This window comes from Diplotaxodon limnothrissa, linkage group LG4 (assembly GCF_057381915.1).
Source record: "Diplotaxodon limnothrissa isolate DT_005_m linkage group LG4, D_limnothrissa_male_GT1.1, whole genome shotgun sequence".
NCBI lineage: Eukaryota > Metazoa > Chordata > Actinopteri > Cichliformes > Cichlidae > Diplotaxodon > Diplotaxodon limnothrissa.
The window spans coordinates 9173923-9201072 of record NC_140599.1 but is presented as its reverse complement, the minus strand read 5'-3'; the positions used below and the strand labels follow the sequence as shown (position 1 = coordinate 9201072).

General features: G+C 40.2%; 1 protein-coding gene across 1 annotated transcript in view; it reads right to left on the bottom strand.

Moving 5' to 3' along the window:
• Positions 1-27150, bottom strand: part of usp43b (ubiquitin specific peptidase 43b) — an 88677-nt gene that overhangs the window by 4502 nt on the left and 57025 nt on the right. The window contains exons 7-12 of the mRNA XM_085351411.1: positions 20410-20572; positions 16822-16933; positions 8723-8826; positions 5048-5125; positions 4839-4968; positions 1564-1906 (exon numbers count right to left, since the gene is read on the bottom strand). Coding sequence (XP_085207537.1) covers positions 1564-1906; positions 4839-4968; positions 5048-5125; positions 8723-8826; positions 16822-16933; positions 20410-20572 — 930 coding nt within the window. The remainder of the gene's footprint in view (positions 1-1563; positions 1907-4838; positions 4969-5047; positions 5126-8722; positions 8827-16821; positions 16934-20409; positions 20573-27150) is intronic.

Here is a 27150-nt window from a genome sequence, read left to right as displayed (position 1 = left end):
GGCTTTTGCTGCTTGTCTTCCCCCGCTCTCTCTCCCAGCTTTCCTGTTCACTCTAAAAACTTCTGTCATAATAAATGTATCCTCACTTTTATGGGAGAAAATGCTGCAGCCTTCTCTGGACCTGAGGTAATTTAATACAGACTGAGGTTAAGTGGAAAAGTGCTCTATGGTTGTAAAAATCAAAATTTGAAATTCTTTTTGGAAGTCATGACACATCCTCTGAGTGAAAGAAAAGAAGGACCGTGCAGCTTCTTTTCAGCTCGTGGTTCAAAAGCCACGCACATCTCACAGGATAAAGTGTGAAGGCCCAGTTTATACTGAACGATGTAGCCTATAGAAAGGTATCATTATAACTTATGGTGCCAAAACTGCTTTTTCAGGGAAAGCCTTGCTTCTTTCATCTGCATTACAGCATCATGACAGTTTGGGTGAGGGGTCAAATACACCAATTACTCACAGCATTAAAACCTGGAGCTGGTGCAGAGAAAGACCGGTTTCTGGAATGTTCTTTTTTACTGATTTTCAGACTGACTTTATCTGCTACTGTCACTATCATCTGAGCGCATGCCAGATTATTTTAAAACAGCCTCTGTCATCCCTCTGCTTAAAATCCCCCCCAAAACGTCCGGAGATCCCACCGACAATTACAGGCCCATTTCCAAACTTCTATTCATTTTTTGAAATCCTTAAGAAAGCTGTGTAAAAAATTCTGGTAAGAACCTTGCAACAAACAACTGAATTTTGAATCTCACATCCCAAAACTCATCCAGTCTTGCTTCCTCAGATAAAACTCAGGTTTTACATAAATCTCTGATCTCCCCAGCCTATCTTCAACTGGTCCAGAAAGCAGCGGTTAGACTGCTAACAAGACTTCGCACAACCTAAAAAATCCCCATGGTGGTGTGGTGTAAGAAGTAAGAAGGCCCTGAGTTCAAATCCACCATCTGGCTGGGGCCTTTCCCCCCAATGCGTGCACGTCACATGCACTTAGTGAAATTAGCTTAATTGGCGATTCCAAATTGCCCATAGATGTGAAAGGTTGTCTGCCCTGTGACAAATTAGTGACCTATCCAGAATCCCCACCTCTTGCCCATTGGCAGCTGGGATAGGCTCCAGCTCCAATAGGATAAAGTGGAAAAAAATGGATGGATGGATAAAGCCCTACATGGCCAGGCTCCTGTGTATAAAGTAGAGCTACAGAGACCTTAAAACTGCAGCTCTGATCAAGGTCTCCTAACGCTCTTATTTTAAAACCAGAGGTGATCACGCTTTTAGGGTTGTAGCGTCTAAACTTTTAAACAGCTTCCCTCATCCTAAGAGGTCGACTGAATGTGTGATTTGTTTTTAAAAGAAGGTCAGCTTTTCTTAAATCATCTTTAATCCTTTTGCTGTGATCTGTGGCCTCTGCTTCTCCTAATACGTGTACAGGAGTTCATATGCAGGAATGAATTTACATCTATAAATATGGTCACTTGGTTTTAATGTGTTTTTATCTAAACTGTGAGGGACTTTGTTACTGTACAAATAAAGTACAAACTTCTAAGTACATTTCTTAGATGTTACCTGTGTAATGTCCACCGTGCATGCCTCCGTGGTGGTTGCACACAGCATACAGATCATACAGATAGTCAGGAGGAGCCAGGTCAGGTCGTCTGCTCTGCTTCCAGCCCGGCTGTAGAGGGTGCTGATGGGCGCCGTGGCTGCGATGCACCACGTGCGGCGTCATGTCCAGGCCCACCAGGGGGAAATGCACGAATGTGGTGAGCTTGTTCCTCCGCTCACCCACCTGCCTGAAGCGCTTCAGATGGAGAATGAGGATGTCTGGCAGGGTCCACAGGCTCATCTTCACCATGCCCTGCTGCAGCTGCTTACAATGGGGGCACTTCCAGGCATCATCAGGTGCCAGCTGATTGGAAAAACAGAGAGGAAGGGAAGCAGAGACAAAACTGGCGTTTAAATATTTGACAGTCTCTCAAAAATCCCTCTTCTGCGTCATATGTTTGCAAATCAGTTTTCCCCTCCTGTTTTATTGCATTCTTATAACGCACACACTGGTGCAGCGAAAACCTGGAAATTCTTTCTTCCTTTGCTCGTGGAGCACTCGGCTCAACTTTGACCAAGACGTACATTTAGAATCTGTTGCCATGGTTACTACTTGTGCACACTTTTCTCGCTTCCCTATGTTTACCATCCTGAATACTGTGAAGTGATGAGCTGTTGCATTCAGCAAGGTCATGCACTCAAACTTTACAAAGAAGCGCTGAAGATTGTTTATCGCTTTGTTAATGTCACATGCATCGCAAATAAAGCACGGCTGCACTTTTCGCTGACACACAACAACAACGACCATCTCATTGCTCAAAAAATACTCTGTGAGGCGAAAATCACCTCAAACATACGGAGAATCTCAGAAAAAAAACACATCCTCCGCTTGCCTTCTGTACCTTTGTAAATGTTTGCATTTGCTTTCTGGACTGCAGTGAAAAAAAAGATAATTATGATTTTATGCTTTTATCTTCTTTTTTATCAGGTTTAGAAAGGAATCAACACCTGCAATTTGTAAAAAGGAATTTATTTATACAGTGAAATATTGGTAAGTTGGCTAAATCAGAGGAACATTTACCGGCTTAGATTGAACAGCGTCTCCCTCGAGACTGCAGCTCCACCAGCTGGTAACAAAATGCAACTGTAACAAAAAATGGATTCAACTACTTTCTAATCTACGTCTACTCTTAATTATTCTAATAAAATGTAATAATAAATTACATTCATCTACATCTCCATGCAAAAAAACACAGGAAAAAAAAGTGCCTTTTGGATGTTTTACTGGGAAAAGAGACATTTTTGTCTCTGGAGTGTTTGGCTGAACGCATCACTGAAGCACATGGACAGTCATATGATTCTGACACTCCACATAATGGGAACAACCCACTTAAAAGCTGTCTAACACTGTCATGTACTGCCCACAGAGGAGAGCATGAACAGACATTTGACATGTTGCAGTCGATAAAAATACTTCGCCTGCTTGTTTTTACCTCTTTACCACCTACTGATAGACGATAGACAAACATAACCTTTCAAAAACAAACATTCCTTTCCCGTTTCAGTCAGCGTCAGTGTGTTGTACGCTGGCATATCTACATGCAACAACAACTGTCTATTTTTGAACTACCTGATTACTTCCTGATTTAATACCAATACAAACACAAACACGTGGAGCCAGTTTCACACTGCACTAGTTCAGTAGCAAAATGTACACAGCTCAGAAAAATGAAAGGAAACCTTTGAAAACACATCAGATCTCACCTGGAAAAAACAAACTTAATGGATGTCTATACTGATATGGATTGGAATATGTGTTAGGATATAAAAATATGTCACATGGTGTGACAGAAATGAAAATGATCAAAAACACCACAAAGAGAAGAACTGACGAATAGTCCGTTTTGGCAAAATTTCATCGCAGCAACTCAAAATGTTACTCAGTACATGCTTGTATGCATGCCTGACGACATTGGGGAACACTCCTAATGAGACTATAGATGGTGTTTTTGAGGATCTTGTCCCAGGTCTGCACCAGGACCTACAATACTATGACCAGAGCCAGTTATTAAGAGACATTCACATTAGTTTCCTGCTGGAGGTCATTTTGTCACTCTGGCAGTGCTCGTCCTCTTACTCCCTGTCTGTCCAGCTCTCCTAGAGTAACTGCTTGCTTCCTGTAATCTTCTTCATGCTCTTGAGACCATACAGGGAGACGCAGCAAACCTTTCAGGCAGTGGCAGGTATTGATGTGCCATCCTGGAGGAGTTGGGCGATGTGCGTGACCTCTGTAGGGTCCACGGTGGTTGGTATGGTTCCAGCACTTTGAGCATTAGCTCTTGTTCTATTCGAGCTCTTGTCTCTTCTTATCGTTTTGTGCTTGTGGAGATTAGAAGCACTGCTGGTGCTTCGGCGTTGGTTTTGCATCCTTGGTTTTTATTCAGCCTCGATTCCTATTCTGAGTTTGTTATTTATTTTTAGTTCCTTCAGTGTTTCCCCATCTGTTCCTCCATCTGTCACTGCAGCTTCAGCGCCTCCTCATTTCAGTTATAGTGGCTCGTTCATTTCCTGTTTTTATTCTGTTAACTCATTTCCTCTGGCATCTTGTTCCTGGATTTTACTTTGTGTCTGTTGACTATCTTGTTTTTCTTCAGCTGAGCCTTGTCCCCCACCTGTCTCCACTTTATTGGTCAGCCCTCTGAGTATAAATAGTTCTGCCTTCTTCTTCCTCTTCGTCAGATTGTTTGTTGTACTTCCTGGTTTGCTTGTGTGGGTTTTCAATGCGGCTCCTCTCCCCTGCAAGTGCCGTCTGTTTATTTTGGATTGGTTTTGTCACTTTGGATTTGTTACCTCTGCTGGCCAAGCTATCAATTTTTAATAAAACTTGATTGTTTTTTTTAAATTCCTCATTCTGCTCTGAATTTGGGCCAAACTTTTAGTTGAATCTTGACACATACAAAACAACTTGCTAACTTCTATCCCATTGTTAGCTTCAAATGTTAAAGTGTTTTAATTGTGTCTAAAGTCTTTGTCTTTCCCTGATGGGTATCAGTAAGAAACATAGATTAGATGGAAATGTATTCATTGATTGATCTATCAGCATTAATATTGTATTATATTAAGATATTAATATTTTCTTTTATTTTTGTGCACAAGTTACCACTTTAAAAAAAAAAAAAAAAAACAGAAATCAATTACACAGTTTAGGCCGCTGAACTAAAAGAGCATAAGCAGCAACACATCCGTGCTGTACTGTTGTTCCAAACTGTAAATATCTATAACAGCACACAGTCTACCTGTTCCTCTTTGGTGTAGAGCTGGAAGCACTCATCCAAGGTGCAGCTGTACTGCTGTACATGCTGCTGTTGCTGATTCCTCACGCTCTCCGCATCCTTCACCACCTCCTCCTTAATGTTACCGAAGAGGCTGCGGGCACAAAGAGTTAGTTAAGGTTAGCGCGAATGCTAAAGTGATACTGAAACAACTGGATGCACAATGTACTGACCAGTCTTTGATTCTGTGTTCCCACTCGATAATGAGCTTCACATGTGGAGGGCCTCCTGAGCCGCACAGCTTCAAAGCTCTAAAAGACATCAGGATCAAAGGTAGTTGTGAGGCATCGGTACAACGTGACATCGATCCTGTCAGCAGGACTACTCCATCTGTTTTATTTCCATCAGGCTTTTCTAACATTTGCTGCAGTTTCAAGTTATGACACATTTATCAATTTACTGGACTGTTTAAGTACATGTGCACTGACGCTTTCAAACCACTAGGTGTCAGCATCGTTGTTGCTTTTAGATGGGACATAAGCAGTTGATGTTTTGACTCTGAGAGAGATGAACAATTTATCCCCATAAAATTAAACATAGGAGTGAATGTTTATGTGAGATGTGCAATACAGATGAACATATCTGAAGTAGCTGATGTTGATTTCAGCTTGTGCTGTTAGACTGCTGTCATCCCATTAAGACAGAACCTTTAAATGTCTCCATTAAAAATCAACTTTGAGCATTTCTGAGGTGCTGTGGAAGCTGTCGAACAAAATCAAAGTTTCAAAAGAAAATTAATAGAAAGAGCAGGAATCTACCAACAGCTGTCATTCGTTTTTATGGCAGTTGTGATATGTGTGACACTATGCACATTATTATTTTAAGAAGAGCATTCTGTTGTCGGTACACAGATACAGAAATCTTTGAGCTAAAGTCTTAGATCAGGATGCTAAAACATGCTGATGGTAAGCAAGTGCAATTCCTATAATTGACACCATCTAGCTAATTATGGCAGCATGCTAACATTTAATAGTTAAAGAGACACCCACTAAAATAAGACTCAGGGGATGACTGAAGTCAGTAGGTGGTGCCGTTTCAATCTGATAGTGGTTCAGAGGTTTCACTCAAAACCAAAGTAGTTGCCATCCAATATTTACATCCATGCTTTAATGCTAACATGACCAAAAAGGTGCTAACAAGGCAATCTCTGACCTGTGTGACATTACACACAAACACAAACAGTTTACAGAGGCCAAAAGAAGTGAACAAAGTGTAGTGAAGCACTTGCACTAGAACACTCTTGCCTACTTGATATGGGCTGACTTGGGGACAGAACATATTTCTGAATCATTAGAGTTCAAACGCTATCATTACACGAGATTCTCGGATACAGTGTGCTGCTTTTGCATTTGCATTTCAAAAGATTTCAAAAGCATTTGCCCCCATCAGCACCATTCAGTGAGTGAATGAACTGTTCTTCGCAGCCACACAAATGGAAGTCCTTTAAAGACCTTGCCAAAATGGTCCTTTGAAACAGCAATTCACTTCTGCAACTGAAAGCCATCAGACATGCGCCTGTAAAGAAAGAGGAAATGTCTGCACATTTCAGTCACTGCTGTGAAAATTAAAGCCAACTTTGCCTTCAGGACAGCATCAATCAGAGAATGCTAAACTTAGCATTGTCAGCATGCTGCTTGTAGCTTTTATTTTCAAGAAACCTTCTGGTTAGATCAGAGAGGAATTCAAATCCATTCAAACTGATTAAATTAGACCTAACATGAGTTAGCTTATTGAAACAGGTTATTGAGGTGAGTTTGTTGGATTTCAAACATAATACCAGTCATTCCACAACTCAGGAGATATTTACAATTATCTAATAATTCTTTAGACCAATAAAATATGAATATATCTGTCAAGGTGTGTGCTGTAGTAGGCAGGATGAAGGACAAATGCAGGACCCGTACACGGAATGAAAACTTAAAGTGTCACCTTTTATTGCGGGGAAGACTTTCCATAAAAAATAAACTCACAAAAAAACCAACCAACCAAACAAACAACAGAAAAAACTTGATCATGAAAACTAGAAATTAAACTGGAAACTTGAAAATAAAAAACACAGACTAGGAAAACAAACTAGGAACTGAGAACTAGAATTAAGCCAGGAACACAAAGAGAGAAAACAGCACGATGAGGATATCTGGATTCCTTATCTGGAAAACACGGGGCTTTAATACACAAGGGAGTAACGAGGGAATGGGAAACAGGAGGGAAGCACAGCTGGGCTAATCTGACATAACGAGACACAGGGACATAGGACACGGACTACCAAAGTAAAACAGGAAGCACGAGACAGTTTATAAAGAGGCAGGATAGACACTGAGACGTGGAAACATGACAGACTCTGGAACAGACAGAACATGAAGCACAGATACAGAAGGAACTAGACGTGGAGCACAGGAAGACATAAAGACCGAAAACTAAGACTAAGCATGCAACTCGCAGGGACCAGAAACTGAGCAGAAACCTAGAAACCAGGAACAGTAAATATAATACAAAACAGAAAAGCATAATTCAAAAAGTATAACTTAATCCAAAAACACAAAACACTGGGTCACCGACCCAGGACCATGTCAATATCAGCCTTATAGTTTGCTCAAACGAGATCTGTCGCACTCAGTTTTATTTATATAGCTTCAATTTACAACAACAGTCACCTCAATGTGCTTTACATTGTAAGGTAAAGACCTTATAATAATAGAGGAAACCCCAACAGTCAGAAGACCCCTATGAACAAGCACTTGGCGACAGCGGGAAGGAAAAACTCCCTTTTAACAGGAAGAAACCTCAGGCAGAACCAGGGTCAGGGAGGGGCGGCCATCTGGACTGACTGGTTGATGGGAGGAAGACGGGACTTCACTTATCTAGTATAAACCCTTACCAGTTGGCTAGCTACGCAAAACTAATAATTATCTCACAGTTCTGACTGTCCTTCCTATCCTTGATGTTCAGAGGCAGTTCTCAATGCTACCACCACCTCTTCTGTACTATTAGCATTTTCTAGATGATAGGCATCCCAAACAGTTCAGTTGTATAGCTGCTCTGATGGAGTGCTGCTGGGATGGTGGTCCGTTCAGCAGGTTTTTCCGGTTCTACAGAGGACATCTGAAGTCTTGTTCTTGATCGCCTCTCTTAGCTGGGTTACACATTTTGGTAAAACTCCTAGAAGACTCTGATCTCAGTCTCCTTGTATTTGACAGTGATTGAGGCCACTGCACTCCTGGGAAACCGCAAAGTTTCAGATGTGGATTTAGACCCTTCTGCCGATCTACGCCTCGCCTTAGTTTTATCACGGGAGCATACAGAGTTATTCTTGGATGTTCACAGCTTGATCTTTTTCCTGATGTGTGGAGTCAATTTTTGTACACTTTACAGCCAATCCCTGCAATTTTCCACTGGTGGACTCTAATCAAGTTTAAGTAGACACCTCAAGGGCCATAAAAGATAACAGGATGCATCTGACCACAATTTAAAGTGGTACAAAATAGCCTCTGTATCCTTTTGCGAAAGGGAGAGTTGAATTTTTGAGAAGTGATAAATTTTGAAATAAAAATCTAATTATATAAAAATACTTTACACACTGTCTAGTCAGAGCTCAGGGAATATGTTCTGTGACCTTTCGCTTCATGCACGCTTAAAATTTTTTGTTTGGCATAAAAGTTGCTGCAGCTGTGGGGGCTCCCAAGAGCTGCAGAGGAAGATTCAAGTTTCAACAGGAACTGCAATTAACACCCCAAAATAAGAAAAAGTCATTATGAGTGAATAAGTGATAATTGGAAGAACCAACACATAACATGGGGACTTGTTATGCCCTGATATACGCTAACTTATAAGATTCAAGGCATCCTGACCTGTCGACAGCAGGGTGGTAGAGAGGCTGCCCATCCTGAGGTGACAGGTAGCTGTAAAACACAGATCCCCCCACCACACGGATGTTGAACAGCACTCTGGTGTTCTGAAAGAGGAGCATAAAACACACGGTAAACACACGGACAGCATCAGGATACTTTATCATACAGCAGCACCTCCTGAATGTCTTTAACATCTCTCAGCGCCTCTCTATAGATACTGTAAGTGTTTTATACTTTCTGGATCTCAGCAGTATTATTAGATAAATGCATCTGCATGTAAAAATCAGTGTTAGTTTGCTCCTTAAGACGTTCTCACATACACCATTTAAAAACGTAATGTGCTTTTATTTCTATGCAGTGTCAGGTAAACAAGTTAAAGCTCACATTTTCATTCATGTTAGTGCCGTGTGGCTACATGGATGGTTAATTCTTCATATTCAAATACACAAACTCACTGATTAGCTGTTTAGCATAAATAGCTGTGGCCAACACAGGGTCGACCCTTTCGGCGTTTGGATTTCTCCCCCTTTTTTCTAATAACCACACAGATGTTCACAATAGCTGCTAGTTTATTATTTCTTTTACATTTCCTACCTACGCTGCTTATTGCTTTTTATATGATTTATCACATTTTGATGCATTCTCAATCATCCAGGAAAGTAAATCAAATGTTGCAGGAAAGTAATTGCAAATGTACTGTTTATAAGATTGGGGAAACCTGCAGTCAGCTGAGATGGAAGAAGTCACCTGGATGAGTGACGAAATGTTTCTCCCACAAAACGCTACGTCCAGATGAACAGAATCAACTTTTGGAGATTTATCACATTATTTAAAATCACTTGGTGAAGTTAAAGCATTGGGCGGTATTCTCTTCTCTTATATTTACAATCTAGCACAAAGTACAGCCGGCCTCAAAGAGCTGCTATTATCGCTGCAGACTTGTTGTCTGCATGTTACCACAACAACTACCAAAGCTCTGCTGCTTGGAGTTGAGTGTTATTATTCATCCAGTCAGGGTTTTGTGTACTGATCAGGCAAAAATGATGGCTCAGTTTGCCGAGCGCAGACCAAAAATAATTATTTTATGAACCTAATACGTGAAAGACAGTCGGCAGCTATATTAAGAGGTTGCTAAAAAATTTCAGGATTAGAAAATCACGAGATTATTTGCAAAGGCAAAAAAAAAAAAAAGGCTTGTGAAAACTTCATTTAGTCACATAAAAGCCTTTTATTTATCAAAAACCACTTTACTGTCACACCCTATAACACTAAAACTATCTGGAAGGTCAAGCTTAACCACCTAGCCTCCCACCCACAGACATCACAAGTCAGAAAAAAAAGAATAGGAGGAAAAAGGGAGGTGTAGAAGTAGCAGTGTAAGAGAACAGAGACAGAGAGGGACTCAGTGCAGCTGGTAAACTATGGAAATGATCGCATGTCTAAAAACTGGGTGAGATGTCTGTTTTTGTGTGTGTTTTACCACACGGTGGGGTTAGGGGAGCAGGATTTTTGGAGGCCATCATCTGGTTGCCTAGTCACAAACAAGATACCTGAGCCTTCAGTACTGATTTGCCTCTTTGTAATCTTCTGGAGTTTTTTTGGACACCGACACATGAGTGCAGAATGTACAACAGCTTCTGTTTTCCCATCACACGATCAGTCAGTGCTTCGCCTTGGCAAATAATTACTTCAGACATCACCCACTTCACCATCCCATTAGGTACATCCTTCCCCGCGGCTCACCAAAACATAGCCAGAATTTCTTATGGAAGGAATGGTGCCTCTTTATATAAGGCGTCATTGAAGGCTAATGATCTAAATCAGTCTTTACAGGCAATTTGTTAAGAAAAAAAAACTAAGAAAAAACCCTGAGTGAAACTTCCTGCCTTGATATCTTTCAGACGGTGATTAGTTGCTGGCGCTTGCGTGCTAAAAATGGTTCTTGAACAGCTGTTCCAAACTATTTAAAAATTCTGAAATGGAAATTAGTGTGGATAAAAAACAATGGCCTGTTTTTGTGTTATATTTAAGTTGGAGAAATGTGCTGTGTATGGGCTCGGGAGATACAAAAACAAAAATGGGCCATCGTGAAATATAGGCTGAGACCTGCACCTGACATTTTTAGCTCATGGCTTGAATCAGCACGGAGCATAGCAATTAAGTGTCTTTTTCTTAAATCCAAACCACAAACAGACTCAGGCTTTTCTCTCATATGCTATTCAACCACGCTGGAAAACACGAGTTCAGGAGAAAAAAAGAGAAAAAGAGTGTTTCTTGTCCTCTGAAGCCCGAGTATATTACCCTGAGATCTGCCTTAGATCAGAAGTGCTTTAGGAACGAAGGAATGGAAAAATGAAATCGATTTCCTTTTGCTCTGGGGAAATCTGTTGCTGGCTGGCCTCAAACACAAACTCCCACACGAGGCTGAGAGGAAAAGCTCAGACCGGCAGGATCTTTCTGATGACCAGGAGCACAGCGGAGCAGACAGAACATTCCTGGAGAATATTGACGTGCTGAGCCCACCGGTGCGCACGCACCCCTGGGGAAAGTTAAATGTTACTTTTGAATTACTGCCTCACAAATGCACACGCAGTACTATCCAGAATGTCAGCTAGCTGCTGAAATGCAGCAGTTAGCACTTATCGTTAGAAAGTAGCATTTTGAGGGCACACACACACACATACATAGTAGTTTATAACGAAGCTATCTTCACTGTCTGTGGTCAGTGAAGGCATCAAACGTCCGTGTGGTGTCTAGGTGCTTTGGGCGGCCTTTCCAAAGAATTCAAAACCATTCCTGCCTGTTTATTTGAATGCTAGATGACAAGTTTAAAACCAAAGTGACTTTTTATTACAGCCTTGCCAGGCTTGTTGTGAGTTCCACTGCAAGGCTTGTGTGTACATGCAGAGCGACCACCCAGTGAGTTCTTCCAACTCGAGATTCTCATCTCAAGAAGCAGAGAAAACTTCCTCTACAATAAGATACATGCACTTATATTTTTAAATGCCCTTCTTTTGACTCCTTCAACAACATTACCTCTCCTCGCACACATGAGATAATTCAGTCTGAACTCTTGTCTTGAGCTGCAATTCTCCAGAGATGGCTTAGCATCCATAAGGAGTCATGACAGAGCTGTCAAGCTTGAGATGTCTCTACATGATGTAGAGCTGTGAAAATACAAAGAGTCTGAACAGCACTGCAATGCAAGATCAGTGCTGTTTTCCCATATTCCCACATTCCATAAGCATCATTAGTGGGCGAGGAGGGAAACTAGAGTTTTATTTCCCTAGGACATGCAGCTCCAGTCTTTAAGCACAATATAGCATCAAGTGCTTCTTTAAGACCTTTAAAAAAATAGATCAAACTCTACTGTTAGAAGTTTGTTTCCTTCTGTCTGTCTATGCTTTCAAAGATGACTTTACCTTTTGACTGTCACTTAAATTCGTAACTGTGTCAGACCATATTCTTGACAAGTGACAAAAGTAGCATATTGTTCTGGTAACTGTTCTGTATGCGCTTATCTTCCTCCCAGCTTTAAGATGAATCTGTGAAGGCAACGCCAAAAACGAGGCGGAGCTAACAGACCATTGGTTGTGTGTCAGACAGTAAATATGAGATAAAAATGAGCCGAGAGATTCTCAGGTCAGTGTCGTAACCATAGAAGATTTGCATAGACTGTGCAGGCGCCGGGCTGCAACAGGTGTGGCAACACTAGCCTGAGGACCACGCCCTACATAAGGTCCACTGTCTGGAGAGGATCGTTTGATTCCCTTTTCATTCAACGAGTCAGCTCAGCGATTGAGACTTGCTGCGTGCCAAGGAGGATAGAAGGAGTAAGTAGGAGTGAACTGCTGCTGCTATTCTGTAACTGTGTTCTCTTATTATAAATAGACTAAAAATGTAAGCCCATATTTTTTGCTTTGTTACTTTCAGTCAGGTCTCTGAGTTTGTGTTGATGCATAGTTCTGTTAGTTTGCTGTTTTCACTTTAGCTCACCCTGACAATTTTGTATTTCAGAAGTTGTCAATCTGCTAAATAATAAATACAATGTTTTTTTCCACATAGAAGTTGTTCTTAGAGAAGTAGATTTTCATGTTATGTCCTGCCTCTCAGGTTGGAAGTTACCACAGTGAAACATGAATATAGTCATTCTGAGAAATATAATGTGATAAGGATATTAAAGGTATCTGAATATACATTTAAAGACAATTTTCAACATCAAATGTGGTCAAGACGACGTGCTGAAGTTCAAACAGTAAAGCATCAGAGTGAGGAAGAAAGGTAAAGTAACTTTGAAGCAAATGGGAAGACAACAGATACTCAAATATTCACTTGTTACAATCAAGGTGTGCAGAAGAGCATCTCTGAACACACAACACATTGAACCTTGAAGCACCAGCAGCAGCAGAAGACCACACCGGCTGCCACTCCTGTCTCCTAATATCAGGAAACTGAGGCTATGATTCACATGGGCTCTACAGAATTAGACAACAGACGTTAGGACAAACAATACCAGGTTGTTGTTAGTTTTAATATCCAATCAACAACTGATGGGAACACGAAATGTTTTTAAAAAACTTTTAATATATTTAAAGTAATGAAACAGACAGTTACACGTTTTCGTGAATCCTGGATAGAAAGGCTGTATGTGGGGTGCATCAGCCATTTACATGGAAGATCATGTACCACATTTCAAGTTTGAGTCTTTGAGTTTCATTCTGAGTTGTCATCCTCTCTCTCTTTACCTGACATTTTCTGATGCAAACGGTCATATGGGTCTACTTAGAAGGGCACGGGTCTCAACACTACGTCGTTAAGTGATGTCAGTACCAGGAAAAATGGCAGAGGATGTGCGTTTTTTGCCTTTGCTAAAGCTAAAATTAGACAAAAGAGGAAAATATCCACTTGTGAGCATAATTCATTGAGGCAAGAAAACCACATATTCTGCTGAGTTGAAAGATTTAGAGCAAACATCTGCTCTGAGCACTGCTCCCTCCTTGGCAAAGGTAGGCTTCCAGCAAACTGATTATACTCTACGAGCCTGGTTTTAATTAAACAGCTGACAGCATGGGGCACAAAGGAGGCTGCAGATCTCCAACAGAGTTACAGAAAACGCTGCACCTGACTCTTCTCTTCCATCTCTCTCCTGGCGCTTCTGAAAGAGTGGCGAGCAAGTCTGCGCCTTTCTTGTGCTCTGTATGGCTGTTTATTGCAGCTGCATGGCACCTGCACCACGCGGGGAGAGGCACTGATTGAAAATCAGTTTGGCTGCACAATTAGCAACAGGCTTATGCACACAGTGATATGCTCAAGCACAGGAATGTGTTCAGTGCAATCATAGACTCTTTGTTTGGGGGTGTCTTGGTAGCAAAATTATTTACAAAGGTGAGTTGAGAGCTATGCAGTTATCTTTGTCCTTGTGTGCACAATACGACTGATAAATGCATATTGAGATAACAATAGCTGAAAAGAGTGATTGTTCTTGTATTTGTTGCTGAGGGTAACATGTAACCTGAGAGTGACATCCCGTTCTTAATCCATAGGGTTTAATGTGATGTCGTTCCACCCTTTGCAGCTACAACAGCTTCACTTCTTCTGTTTATGGGAAATTGAGGTCAGACTGATGATAAGAGACTTGCAGTCTCCGCTCTAATTCATCCCAAAGGTGTTCTTTCGAGTTGAGGTCAGGATTCTGTGCAGGCCAGTCAAGTCCTTCTTGCTCATCATCTTTATGTACCTTGCTTCGTGCATTGTTGCGCAGTCATGTTGGAACAGGAAGGGGCCATCGTCAAACTGTTCCCACAAAGTTGGTAGAATGAAATGATTTAATTAACTTACTAATCTGATCGGCAGATGGAGGAGTATTATTTATCGCTCCAGAGAACCTGTCTCCACTGCATCTGACGTCTTGTATTGGACTTGGTGATGTAAAGATGTCACAAACCTTTGGGAGATTATATAAATATATCACACAACTGTAAATTTCAGTTTAACACTGGAAGAAAAATCACAGCTTATTTTGTGTCTGATGTGGTTTTGACAGTTTGCATATTTGGAGGGGAAGGTATCACCAGAACGAATGTATGATTGGCACAGGTGGACGCTCAATGCTGTGAACGAGGTGCGCAATGATTTGGTTCTGTCCTGTAACTCTTTGCTGCTGAGTACAGATTTTTCAGGTCCTCATTAACACCAGCATTTTGATGGAAGGGAGCAGAAGTGAACTGAATGTAGAGCGTCAGGGGAATGAGGAACCCGATGGACAAAATACAAACAGGCAAGTTAGCTTTATTTCTTTTTACACAATGAAAACATCTCGTGCGTGTTGTTTCTCAGCAGTGCAAATACAGAGCGAAACAACAGATACTGAGACTCAGACACACCTGACGTGTGTTGTCTTTTTAATGGTGCAGATCAGTTATAACAAACTGTAACAGTTTGTAACAATGTAGCTCTCCTGTGAGTCAAATCTGCAATAAACCTGAGAAGAAATTTGATTGCCTTTATATTAAGAACACATTGATTCTCCTTTTTGGGGCTGCTTCCAATCACATGGTCTGGACTGATCCCCGTGTCCTACACAGGGACGGATGCATCAGTCTTAAGTTGATGCATCTATCGTCCATGTGAAGGTTCAAAGATTACAAAAAAGTGCTATTTGAATGAGAAAATGAGGCTTGTAGAAAGAAAGTGCTTTGAGTATGAACGGAGTAGAAAGTCAGTTTTAGATCGACCTTGGGTTGATCTAAAATACCATGTTATTCCAATTTTTGTGTATTATTTTTATTTATTATGTCAGTGCGCCCCAATCACATCCCATGAACAGCTCAGTGTGTATTAGTAAAGAATCCACATTCACCTCCTAAGAAATCCCAACATTTGCTCATAGAAAAGATAACACAGCGTGATTGAGACTGAGCAGGACCAGTAAATGTGATTGGCAAACAACAACGCTACACCGTAATGCATGAGTGGACAAAAGCAATGCTCCCAGCTCAAACGTGACTATATAAATGACTTATAAATGAGGCTCTGAGACAGAGGAAGCAATCTATTCATTCATCAGCACACGAAAAGAGGGAAATAAACAGCCTAGACGAGAGAACAGCTACGCTCATGCATCCCTTTAGGGTGCAAAACTCAAATAAATATTTATTTGCCTTAAAATAACCGGATTACATATAAATTTGTTACATAAGTATGACATAAAAGGCTTTTTTTGATGAGTTGGTCAAATTCACCTGACTAGCATACATTCAGTTCATACCAAGCATATCTCAATTTAATGATTAATTATTCAAATGCAGTAAATAAACATTTTATTTTATATATTTCATTTGCATTTTACCCAAAATGATTGCCTTGTGTTTTTCGAGGGCAAAGAATCTTTCTTTTTTCTTTTCTTTTTTACGACACAAACCAGCATTTGTCATACCAGTACACCTGACTCTACTTTGGTGTGCTGGTAGGCACAGCGAGAGGACACCAGCTCGTCTCTGCTGCTTCCAGCTCTGAGCTCTGAGATCTCGCGGCTGTGAAACACAGTGTCACTGTGTTCACTGTGTGGGCATGCTTTGCTCTGTCTCGAGCCAATAAACCTGGCCTGGAACAGGTGCGCCAGCCGGCTCTGCAGGAACTCTAGCTGGTGCTTGAAACACACCCGCCTACGCACACTGCCATTAAATATAAGCTTTAAAAGCATCATAGGTGTCATAATGCAGGGGTACAGTACAATATCTTTTCTGTATTATTAATATTATTATTGTTATTATTATAATTATTACTGATTTATTGCACAGGGCTGTATTGTAGTTTTAGTTTAGTCTTTATGGGGCTTTACTATAGCTTTAGTTGTGCCTAATTAGTGTGTCTAATAATCAGTGTTAGTTTTTTTGGTTCCTAGACTGAATTCCTAGACATCTCTGGCAGTTGGGTTTAACCAGAGGACATGGAGTTAAGCATCTGTTGTGCTAGAATTTCTCTACGTGAGTCTGTGAATCCCTACCCTGGCATGGATATCTCAATAGGACATGAGGAGAAGACAAAACAAAACAAAATTTCCTTCAATCATTAAAAAAAAAAATCTATCTTTGTATTACCTGTGCCTGAGCTCCGTTGATCATCAGGTAATAAAGCTTGCTGAGGATGCTCTGCTGCAGCTGATCCCAGGAAATAGACCGGTCCTCCCTCATGAGGAACGGAGGCCCGAACCTAAAACCAGCACAGAGGAAATTAGTGTCACAGGAGCTAAAAGATGATGAATTCAAAATGGCAACACCACCACTCAGCCATCCCATATTACCCCTTACTGACTCACCGCCTTCTTATCCTATTGTAATGTAAATAATTATTTATCATCATTATCAGTATTAGAGCAGAATTCTCATTACAGCCCATCTACAGAAGGGAGATAAGAAATGGAAAAGACCCTGTGACATGAAAGATCACATGACGCATTTATTATAATACTCATTTAATTGAGGTCAACCCGCTATTGTATGTATTAGATTTATTAGCATACATGTCCATAAAGAGACAAAATAAGAAGCAGATACACATCAGAATTGTAATGAATGAAAGAAAAGCTCTGGTGCATGTTTAAAGACACTGTGTTTTTTCATTTGCACATTTTTGCAGACACTGAAGCAAAACAGTAGATTTTAACATATTGTGCCAGTGAAAGCTGGGTGAGGCCGTAGCTTCCTGCAACCCCTGAATTGGATGAGCAGTTAAGAAAATAGATGAATGGATTTCTTAAAATAATCTGCAAAGTTCTCCACTCGACTCCAAACCTAAAAAAAAATCAAAAACAGTGCCTCATTCAAATGTGTCCAAATTTACCTGCACTGCTTCCAAAACACCAGCTAATTTTAGATGGCTTTGCAGGATTACCATTGAACTTGTGCCTGAGCCATGTGTGCTAAATTCCCTTCACTTTGTCAAAACAGTCACTCTTTAGCTTGAATTTTATTTTGGGTGAGAAAGCAAAGTCACAAGGAGGCAGATCAGGCAAGTAGGCATTGGTCAGTGGGTTAAGAGTATGCCAGCACACTATCTGCCATCATCTACAACATGCATGCCCCTCTCCTGACGTGCTGTCTGCAGGCCTTTATGATGTGGACTCTTTCATTGGAAGCTGCTTTTCTGTTATTGCCAGCAGTATGAAATGTAATTGTCTTGCTCTATGGTTTGTGACAGATAGCCTTACCTTCAGAGATCCCAGTTTATTATTTCTTTCACACAATATTTTGGAAGTTTCATGAAAGAAATGTGAGAGTTGGGGTCATACAGAAATATCTATTATCTACTGATAGGTCTATATTTTATACTTGAGCCGACAGGTGTAAGAATTGGCATCTACAGGCAAAATGCAAAAGAACCAAATTGCTAATAGAAGTAACACCTTTGGGTTTCCACACATAAAAATATCCCATCACAGTTCCAAGTTTTCACACTGGTGCTCAGAAATGTGTCTGTGATGCTCGACTAAAAAGAGTGAAACAACTATGTGACTCCAATGTCATTTTCTTGGCGCTGCACAGTCCTCCAGCTGTCATCTGATGAGAACGAGATAGGTGGGTGGGCTGAGCAATGGCAGAGAGGCGTTTGAAGGAGAAACGGAGAGGCCGACCCTGTCACAGTCTGGCGAGGGCAGACTGTATGAATTGAAAAAGGACCCAAAACGCAGACGCCAAGGAACAGGGAACAGAACTTGAAATGTTAACAAAAGGCGAGCCGTTTAATAAGGCTAGTAGAAGAGGTACAAACAAAGGGCAAGGCAAACTGAAGCAAAATTAACACAAACCTAAACTGGGGAATCTAAACAAGCAATAAGAAAAACCTAGGCAAGAAACTTGGAAGCATGGCATGGGAAACATGGCGTGGACAACAGACGACCTGACAATCACACACTGAAAACAGAGGACTTAAATACACAGGAGGTGATTAGGGGAAGTGGGAACACATGGAGGAACAGCTGAGGGTAATAAAGCAGGACGAGGCAAGGGAAGCAAAACTAGAAACACTCACATGAGACATGGATCTTCAAAGTAAAACAGGAAACACACTGACTGAATTCTAAACATGCAAACTTAACAGCAACTGGGGAGACAGAATATAGGAACCTGAAATATGGTACAAAACCATCACAGTGGACATAACATGGAACACAGGGAAGCCATATGACGAAGCCAAAGAGCAAAACCTAAGATAACCATAACTGAGATCTAGGGAAACACGAAACAGTACCACAAAGGACTCAAAACATAATCCATAATATTAAAACACGAGATCTCTCCAAAATGAAACAGGAACATGAGAGGCAGACATAACAACATAAGACAACAGACATGAAACACACGAAGGGCAAGGGAGATTTAACATAGTTGGAACACGAGGGGGAAATAATAAGAACTAGAAACACTTAGGCATGATAACAAATAAACTTAGGAAACCTGATAAGCTTAAACATACACTATGAACATCAAAAGAACTGAAACTCAAAACACTGGGTCATAAGACCCAGGACCGTGACAGACCCTTATAGATTTGAGCGGACTTTCTCTCAGTCGCGTTGGCGAGCTCACCTATATTGATCTCTCTGGACTCTGTCACAGTGTCTGATGGATCTCTGTGTATAGCGCCAGATGTCAGAGTCCTCGGTCGTTTGATTTGAAACTCATCTCACTGAGTCACAGAGTGAAATGTGAGCCTTTTCTGTGACAGGGAGATAATCTGACCTTGAAGTGGTTCCCTAGAGGAAGGCTATGTATAAAACAAGTTTATCAAAGTTGATTAGGTTTAAAGGACAAGTGGCTACTTCCTGGATTCATTATTTCTATATATACAAAAAAAAATATATAAAATAAAGAAAGGAAACATTTTAAATTCTAAAGTATGAGCCTGCATCTTATAGCATGGACAAACTGACAACACTGGCAAATGTAACATCCAATGGCAAGACACTTCCATGAGCTTAGAATTCCATTTTTCTAGTACCTCGGATAAAACAGGGCGGATGAATGTTCAGCTTAAAGTGTAACCTCACAACATTAGGTTGTCCACCACTTGATGGCAGGACACCAATGGACTTATACTCCTGTATGCATTCACTTGTTAAATCTATGATAGTGTATGGAATTAAAGCTGCTTAGCTTGCCCAAAGATGCTCCTGCATCTGCAAGCTGCTTTGCAACCCGCCACCATCTCACACCTACAACTGATTTAGGCCTGGTACCCTAACATGCATGTCACTGGGAGGAAGCTGGAGAACCCACATAGACATAAGGAGAGGGTGCAAACGCCACACATAAAGGCCCCGTGTCACTAGTGGGTTCGACCTCAGGAGCTTCTTGATTTCATGCGATCATCCTAAATGACTGGAGATGGAAATATCAGTGTTTTTAGACTACAGTGGCCATGAATAAGCTACGTATGACCTGGCAAGGAGCAAATGTTGTTGAGCGAATAAAGTTAAAGTTGAGAGATGAAGTAGATGAACTCTGATACTTAAGGAAGTCATCTTCCAAACTCTTCCCATGGAGAGTATCACTCTTACTGGGACCCCAGGCACGCTCCCACACAGCGATCATTTGACAGGTCTGCTGCTTAGGTGTGATGTCTAAGCTATTACAGAACAATTGCTGTCAGAGAGGATGTTACAGTGAGCAGCCCATTGATGTAATTACCTAACCGCCTGCTGGCCGGCTCCTGCAGCGTTGCACACCAGCAGCAGAATCTTGACGGGGGCACCTTGGTTGAGGAACTCTGATGATAACGTCCCAGATGGGGGTAACCTCTGACCCTCAGGACCTGTTGCGTATGGGGATGATGGTAGGCTGTGATGGTACCCTGGAAGAGGATGGGGAACACAAGTCTGAGAAGTAGAGCGTGCTCAAAAGAGGAAAGAGGCACTAAAATGAGTCAGCTTTTAACAACTTTGCATTTACAGCACCAAATATTTCACGTTGCTCTTGAAAGGAAGCTGAACTGATTCCATGTGCCGAGAATGTGTTCACGAAACTTAACACCTCTACTGGGGAGTAAGGAGGAGAATTGAGATATATAAAGTGGCGAGACAGCAACTTTCTATTTGGGGAACAGTGATTCAGAGGGGAGAACAGATGGACCAATGACTGCCTGCACTCTCAGCAGGAGGTATTATCTGATACAGCTTCTGTTCCACATCCCGTCCTGGTGGGGTGCCAAGAAGCGCCACTTCTCGCTCGGTCCCCTCGTGTCTGTACCAACACACAGAGGAGTGTGACCGAATGAGGGAAAAGCGGAGACTATAAGATTCCTGCTTGATGTGACGTCAGTGGAGCTGCTTTCCCATCACACAGCTGACAACCTTCAGGCTTGGCACATAAGTAGGTGATTCAGAAGTTCACGGCAATAAATCACATGTTAAATTACTTGCAGACGGTATTGATTGACCACAGCGGCTGTGTTCCCATACAACAATGTTTCATTAAACAATGCTGTTTACACCTAACACATGATTCATCAATGACAAAGCAAATGTCATGTTACTGAGACTGTTGTAAAGCAGCAAGCCTGTGCTGAAACGTGCCTCCTCTTACACATTTAATTCAACTCGGTTCAGTTTAATTCAGTTTTATTCACGTAATGCCAAATCACAACAGCAGTCACCTGAAGGCACTTTATTTTGTAAAATAAATTAATGCATTAATGCAGAGAAAACCTCAACAATCAGATGAGCCACTATGAACAAGCACTTGGTGACAATGGGAAGGAAAAACTCCCTTTTGACAGGAAGAAACCTTCAGGAGAACCAGACACAGGGAGGGGAAGCCACCGCCCTGGTTGGAGGAGAGGGGAAGAAGACTGGAAAACACACACACATATAGTTGAATGGTGAGGGCATTAAGCTGTGCACTGTATGAAGGACAAGATCTCTTCAAAATGAGTCGAACCACCACAGCTTAAACATTAAACTTCTGATTGCAGTGTCTTGACCTTGCGATTGAGCGCAATAAATATGCACAGCTTTTGATTTCCTAATGTTGCCCTAATCAAGCAAGCGGGTGATAAAACTTGCTCACTAGGAGCTTTCCATTTACATGAGGGTTGACCTCAGGGGAATGATTTATGGGTGAAAATCTCCTTTTAGATCCCCCATGAAACATGAAATTCATAAGCCATATTCTGGCTTGTCCCACTAAGATTTATGCAGGGGTGCTTGGGAGGAGACCTACCTGTCATTTGTCATTAAATCTGTTTTTTACATTAAGCTGTCAAAAACTGAACTGTTTCTAGGCTTTTTTTTTTTAAAGCTCCTGTTGCTGCTCTCATTATTTTTTAAACCTTGTTTCCAGGATGAATAACAGTTCAGTGTGTGTCTATTTGACTGTTTTCATTCATGTAACCCGAACTTGTCTATTGCCACAGGCATTCTATAAAAAGGCAATTACAGTGCAGCCATGAGACATTTATAACACACAAATGTGCACCACACTAAACCACAAACCTGTTGATCCTGACCTTTTATCCTGAAAAAGCCTCTAACTAATTCTAAGAAACCGCAGGAGGCCGGCAAACTCTTCCTTCCCCTGCACTCTCAGGCTTCTTTCACTGTCAAACAGATGAAGAGGTTGAGCCTCACTAAACACAGCCAGACTATGAGAACCCATAATTAAACACCTCTACGCCTAATGGGATAAGAGAGAGATAAGATAGAACTTTATTAATCCCTCGGGTGGGTTCCTCTGGGAAATTCGACTTCCAAAAAGCACAGCAACGACCGAAGTTACAGTTACAATATATATATACTCTACCCACAGCAACAGCTATCCCTCCTTTCCATTAGCAGTCTGCACAGTCGTGTCTTTGAACAGGAAAGGCAGTCAGACGTGAACTTCAGTCAGGTAACAGATGCACATTTACAGCTTTGAATTTGTAGTAAAATATTACATAACAAGTATGTATTAATGACAAAAAAATTAAGCACTGAAAATATGATGCATAAGGAGGAAGATTGTCTGTGAAAGCTGTCAAAGCGCGATTTCAGACCTGCTTGGTACTGTTGTGTGTCTCAGTGCACTGATGTCATTTAGGCGTAACCTTATCTTCCACAGTGATTTATTGTCACATTTAACAGATTTAATCATATAAACAAAACAGTGAAAGGCAGTGGTTTGGCTGGACAGATGTTACTCATAACGAATGCGCCATTCATTATTGGGAAACCTAATAACACCACCAAATATTTGATTTGAGCTAAACTGTTTGTTCAACAAGACTGTAGGTCTTGTTGAACAAACAGGGTTACAAACAAACGATATTCCTATCGTTACAACGCTGTTTCAGTTACTAACAAGAAAATGCGGTCGTGTTACTATTTTTCAACAAACAGCCGGTTGAAGCCATTGACTGTACAAAAGTTGTTTTCTACAGTCAATGGTTGAAGCTGTGTTCAGCTTACCGCATCTTATATCAGTTGCACGGAAGTAGCTATAAGTAATCTGGACGCTACAGCTTTAAGGGGCTGCGCGCGCTCCCGCGGACGGCAATCACTAGGGGTGCAACAATACTCGTATCGATATTGAACCGTTCGATACAGTGCTTTCGGTTCGGTACGCATATGTATTGAACAATACAAAATTTTTAATTTGTATTGTTTTTAATTTGTATTGTTTTTAATTTGTATTGTTTTTTAATACAAAAATTTTTTTAACATAAATTTTTTTTTTAATGTGATACCCCTGCTGCTGTCAGACCTGCAGGTATCAGGCTGTGATGTTCTCCTTTATAGTGGACAGAAATTATTTTTTTGGAGTGGCACAAATAATTTGTTTGGCTTCTGATTGAATGCAGAACACCTGATGGTTATGTTAATAGTCAAGGTAAAAGATAAATGGATACAAATAACTTTGTTGTTTGCAAAACTTGTGCATATGATTTTAAAATTCACAATTTATATTTGTATTTAAGGTTATGAAATATGATTCAATGAACATGTTTGTGGTTGTTACAGTAAAAATATCACTTTTTCTACTCGGATTTTATGTTTTTTTTTGTCTGATTTTAGATCAATTAAAATGGCCAATTATACCCTGGACCCCAGAGGGTTAAACATATATTTTTTTAAAGTAACGCAATAGTTACTTTTCAAGTAATTAATTACTTTTAGAATCTGGTAACTCAGTTACTAACTCAGTTACTTTTTTGAAGAAGTAACTAGTAACTATAATTAATTACTTTTTCAAAGAAACTTGCCCAACACTACCTTAGCATCTTGAGGCAACTATTTTGATTTGGCGCTGATCAATAAAACTGAATATTAAAAAGGATTTTAGTTAAAACCACTAATATCAACAAACATGTGGTACAACGGTCGAGTGGTTGAGGAAAAAAATCAATACAGCATACTATTGTGACGTTTTGGATGGTAATGCCCTATTGATATAGGGACACCAAATAAATCATACTCTGGGAATGCTGTGAACAAGTTGGCTCATCTCACGCACCACCATCCTGAGATAAAATTAACCTTGTGTTAGCTTTATATTAAATTGACTCAACCCCCCCAAAAACCATCCAACACTGGACACGCTTAGCTTTGCAAACCTACCTCCTATTTATAGCCTGCATGGTTCGTTGGCATTGTGACTGGGCAAGCAAGGCAGGCAGTGCTTGTCCAATAATATCCAAAACAGACATGAATTAAAACCAAAGTAAAAGCAATCTCATCTTAAACTGATAGTCTTCTGTAATGTTAACTTTTTTTTATTACCTGTTTGCAAAATCCTGTGAACTGCTGCCATGTTGTGGCTACATTTGGCTAGTTGGACAGGCAATGATAATAGAACAGGTAAGTCGAACAGCTTCAGACCACAAAAGTTCTTCCATATTTGCATCTCTAAGAAATCACTTGACAAAATGTAAAGTTGCTGTTTTGCCAATAAACCACCATTACATCCTTATTAACATCCACCTGTAGATATTTACAACTAACCATGACACAGTGCTCAAGTGCTTTTTTACTAATAAGATATTTTAAAATACATTTTTTTTGAGCTCATTAAAAGCAGCTTATTTAGTGATACACACTCCTCACAGGACTACAAACGAATAATAGAATAAGAAGCTACATTTGGTTGTTCATTTAATCAAAGTGATCGCCACAGCGGGTAGCTCTGAATGCATTAATGTAGAGTTAACAGAACATAAAGTACTTTAAAAAAGCTCAGCCTTTAACATCTGCACCATTAAAATCAATCCATTTAACACTTGTTCTAGAAAATAATTACTTTACTTTGGGTACTTCATGTACAATGTTCCAAATATACATTTTTATGTCTAATAAGGTGTGATATTGGTACATTTTTTTAAAGGAACAATTCTAATTCAGCTAACATAAAACATTCTGTTTATAACCATAGAAGTAATATTTTTTGCCAATTATTCAGCCTAGAAAGAGTGCAGAAAGGTGAAGATGTCCAGGTAGAGTGCACTAAGATGCACAAGGATGTTGGCTAATATAAAGAAATACAAGACAAGCAGCAGAAAATCAACATAAGGTACACTGTGGACCAAGAAAATACGCTGGGGGGTGGTGGTGTGTTCATCAGCTCTTCCGTAAAACACTACATGCCGCTGTCATGACTAGATCTGAAAGTCTACATGTTTTGAAAGCAGAAATTGTTAGAAAACTGATACCTTGGCAGATTTCACACTAGATCCTCTAAGTTTTTAGGATGTGCAGATTAAGAAAGCTCACATGATGATGTTAAATCAGTCTTTGCTTTAAAATGATGAGACAGTAAACGGTAAAGAAAATGTTCAAACAGACTACAGTATGGGAGATGATGTCATCTTACTGAAACTTGGCAATAAATGAAAAAAGGCAGAAACTGTTCTATGTTTGTAACAAAAAGAAAAACGCGTGAGATGGATATATAACCGCGGAAGCCAAATATCTGTTTCCAAGTATTCTCTGCAAGGCGCTCCTTTATTCAAGTCTAACCCCTGGCAATAATCTTCCTGACAATGATATTGTGCTCATTATTTCTTGTCAGAGCACCATCAGATCTCAAACAGGAAAGACTCCTCTTCACTTAAATGTGTCAAGATTACATTTTTAATGTAAATCCAACCTAGTTGTTTACCAGTACATTAAAGAATCTCAACATTAAGACATCAATTTAAGTGAGACTGAAATGAATGAAAGAAAGTATTCCAATAAATAAATCCTAATTAATAAAAGATGGTCATAATTCTGTCATCCAGCATGAACATGTGAATCATAGGATGCAATGACGTATTTAGTATACAGGGCAGGTGATAAGCATCATGCGGGAATATGATGCAAGAGATTAATTTTAAGACTGCAGCAGCGATGGTGAGAGTTCTGAGTGGAAAGGTCACATCGTCATGGGTTTGACTTTGGTTTAATCCACAGCACACAATTTTTTCATTCATCACAGCTCTTTAGTGAGCACCTCATGCTGTCTCTAACAGCATTTCACATCTGCTGGATATAACGCTAACTTATGAGTAGCTGTTACCATGATGTTCACTACATGAAAAAGTAAATATTAGTCAATCAAAAAAGTGTGATAGGAGTAACAGGGACCACACATCAGTGCAACTGCATCAGTGCAACTGAGGATTATAAAACATGGTTACATTTTTTGGGGGGTTTAACTGCACACCAGCTGTATTAGATCTGTTCTTAAAGTAAACGCTTCAGGGTAAAATCCACACGGGTCCATGCACCGTTCATGAGCACTGAGTGGAAAAATGTTTTTAATCAGACTCCTGGTGAGTGTTGGTTATCATATCATATAGTTAAACAACATAATTAGTTTTGTTTTCCTTTTACCGTTTATGAATAGTTAAATAAACTCATGGATCAGACCTGTTAGTGATTGCAGACTGTGCCAGATTGTGTAAAAGCATTAGAAATCACTGAAATCAGATAAAAGCAATAAAGTATTGTTTATTTAAATATAACACTATAGCACTAAAATAGCACAAAAATAAAAATAGCTCATACTTTGCTCATAACTTAATTTCATTTTTATTGCATTGGTAATAAGACAGAAAACATTTGTCTTCCTGGACTAAAATGAAATCAGAGATAAAATTTAACTGAGCAAAGTATCTTTACTTATGAATTGTGTACATAAGTAATTTAGACATAGAGGAGTGTACATATATATGTGGGGTATTTAATGAAAATCTGTAGATTAAACACTTCAAACAACTCATAACATGAGGTTATGCTAAAGACTCACCAGCCACTTTATTAGATACACTTGTTCAGCTGCTTGTTAATACAAATATATCCAGCGAGCATCATTTATCTGGGGGAAAATACCTATTTGGTAACAGCAAGAAGGAGAAGAAGAAGAAAGTGTGCAGAACAGCATGCGGCAGGTCGGCTGCAGCAGCAGAAGACCACA